The sequence below is a fragment of the Cyprinodon variegatus genome, unplaced genomic scaffold, assembly GCF_000732505.1.
Source record: "Cyprinodon variegatus isolate N-32 unplaced genomic scaffold, C_variegatus-1.0 Scaffold732, whole genome shotgun sequence".
Lineage (NCBI taxonomy): Eukaryota > Metazoa > Chordata > Actinopteri > Cyprinodontiformes > Cyprinodontidae > Cyprinodon > Cyprinodon variegatus.
Window position 1 is genome coordinate 379,953 of NW_015151185.1, and position 2,316 is coordinate 382,268.

At 46.7% G+C, this 2,316-nt stretch overlaps 1 protein-coding gene across 1 annotated transcript in view; it reads left to right on the forward strand.

The window, feature by feature from the left end:
• The window catches only part of c5 (complement component 5), a 30,092-nt gene that overhangs the window by 23,380 nt on the left and 4,396 nt on the right, over positions 1-2,316 (forward strand). Inside the window, exons 34-37 of the mRNA XM_015395258.1 lie at positions 86-160; positions 335-440; positions 636-719; positions 793-882. Of these exons, the coding sequence (XP_015250744.1) occupies positions 86-160; positions 335-440; positions 636-719; positions 793-882 (355 nt within the window). The remainder of the gene's footprint in view (positions 1-85; positions 161-334; positions 441-635; positions 720-792; positions 883-2,316) is intronic.

The following is a 2,316-nucleotide window of genomic DNA, read 5'->3' on the forward strand; positions in this document are numbered from 1 at the left end:
TCCCTCTGAATGTTTCTTGTTAAAAATCGGATTTTATCAGAACTTGTTGACTTTCTGTTGAGCTTTTCTTCCTGGTCCTCCTCAGTTCATGGAAACAGAGGATCCAGTCATCTCCCACTATGAGCTCCAAGGAGACACCATCATCATCCAGATGGAGTCCGTGAGTACCTGTCTGGGTCCAGGTGTTTCCTTTATTGTCTCTTCTCTGTTCCCTGGGGGTGGGGGGCACTGAGGTCATTGCTGACCAAGCTGGCATTGAGTAGCCGTGGCTATGTCTGAGGCTGCCGGATAGCAGCAACTATCAGGAAGCTGATTGATTTCTCCAAATGTTCAGGTTCCCTCAGAGATCTTCCTCTGTGTCGGATTTCGGGTCAGAACCAGGTTCAAAGTGGTCGGCGCCACAGTGTCGTTGTTAACCGTCACAGAACCTGCAGACAAAGGTGAGCGTCACGGCCTGCAGTGAATGCTGGGAGATGTAGTTGTTCCGTTTCAGTGATGCGGTGTTTTTCTTTAATCTTTGGTCAAATGTAAGATATGATGGACTTGATCTGATCTGTCACTCATAACCAGAAACAGGCAGCACTCTCTCCACATGCTCCCACTAAACCCAGTGATCCAGTGGGTCTGTTTTCCAGGCAGCCTGTGCACCAAGCAGTTCTCTGGTCAGCAGCAGAAGTTGCAGCGCCTCTGTGTGGGAGAGCAGTGTCAGTGCATGACAGGTAACATCAGGTGTGAGCTGCTGATGGAGCTCATGGCTTTGTGTGAACTGTTCCTCTGTTTGTGGCTGTGCAGCTGCATGTGCGTCCTACAGAGGAGAGGTCAGCTCCACCCTGACAGCAGCCAGACGCACGGAGGAAACCTGCCAGCCTCACATCAAATATGGTGAGATGGATGCTGAAGCTTCAGCGACCTTCTGCTGCTCATTGGTTTGATATGTTAAGGTCGAATGGATCAGGTGGAGCTAAATGTGGACAAATAAGCTAATATTTAAACCAGAAATGATCTGAGAAACAAAAACATGCAGTTATATTTATCCACGGGTAGTTCTGGTGTTGTGGTTCGGCGCCCACCTCCAAAAGTCAAACCTAAAAATAAAACCATATGAAATCCAGTTCAACAAAAATCCTATAGCAGGAAGTAGGGCTGCACAGATTACAGGTTTCTGGCAGATTACGATTCCCGATCTTTAAAGGAAAAGTTCGGCCAGCAAGGAATAATCAATGGATCATTATTTATACCCAAAACGATTTAATGACTTTAGCGTTAATCAGTTAAGAAATAAAAACAATAGTTTTCGTCTCGAGTCTGGGAGCGGCCATTTTTGCCCATATAGTAACCCCTCCCTCCTGCCATCTACTGGCGGTGACGTCACGGTGCAGTTAGCCTAGCCTGCTGCGCTCTGGATGGGTCTGACCTGGAAGCTATGATGCTTCTATATCCCTCAGAATCACTACCCTCTCCCGAGCTTAAACTGGCTGATGCTTCAACCATACCAGCTGATTCCAGACTAGATGTTCTGGAACAATCATCACACCCATCTCCATTATAGCATGCTAAGCTAGCTCCAGCAGTGTTTTCCCTCTGACGTCACCATTGAGAGATGTTTATACCAGCTGTTAATCAGGTGCTGCTGTTAGGGTTGCCAACCGTCCCTTGAAAAAAGGAATCTTTCAGTATTTAGAAATAGAAATACCTGTCCCGTATTTAGTGGAAAAGGAACGCACTTTGTCCCGTATTACTCTGAGAGCAAGAAAAATATGGAAAAAGAAGAACAAGGACACATTAGATACAAAACTTACGGTAAACTTGTTCCCATCCCTGTCCTGCGTTGTGACCAATGAGCTGACAGCAGATATGTAACGATCCAGAATCCCTTCATCCTATTGGTCGAGCCAATTGTTGCATCAAGGACAAGATAGCGGGAGACAACAGAGCAGAATGGGGGACGCACGGAGGAATTAAAATACTGACTCTGCATGTCGGGGTAGACAACTCCTCACTGCTGCAAGAGCTCTGAGGAAATACAAGTAGGAAAGTCAGCTATCGCCACATGATGTGACATTGAGCTAACCTGACTCCCCCAGATGGATTAGCTCCTCATATCCATCTGGAAACCTTCCGTTGAAGTAATTTTGGGAAGTGGCGAAAATACTGGTTAGCTGATTGGCCTATGTTGGTGATAGACGGGCCAAATAAACCAATCAGATCAACGAAGCATATGACGTACTAACAGAGCGACGACGAAAACACAACCACAAGCCAGGCTCAAGCCAATCGATTGATCACACTCTTGCCGAAACCAGTCGGGAGAAGAGC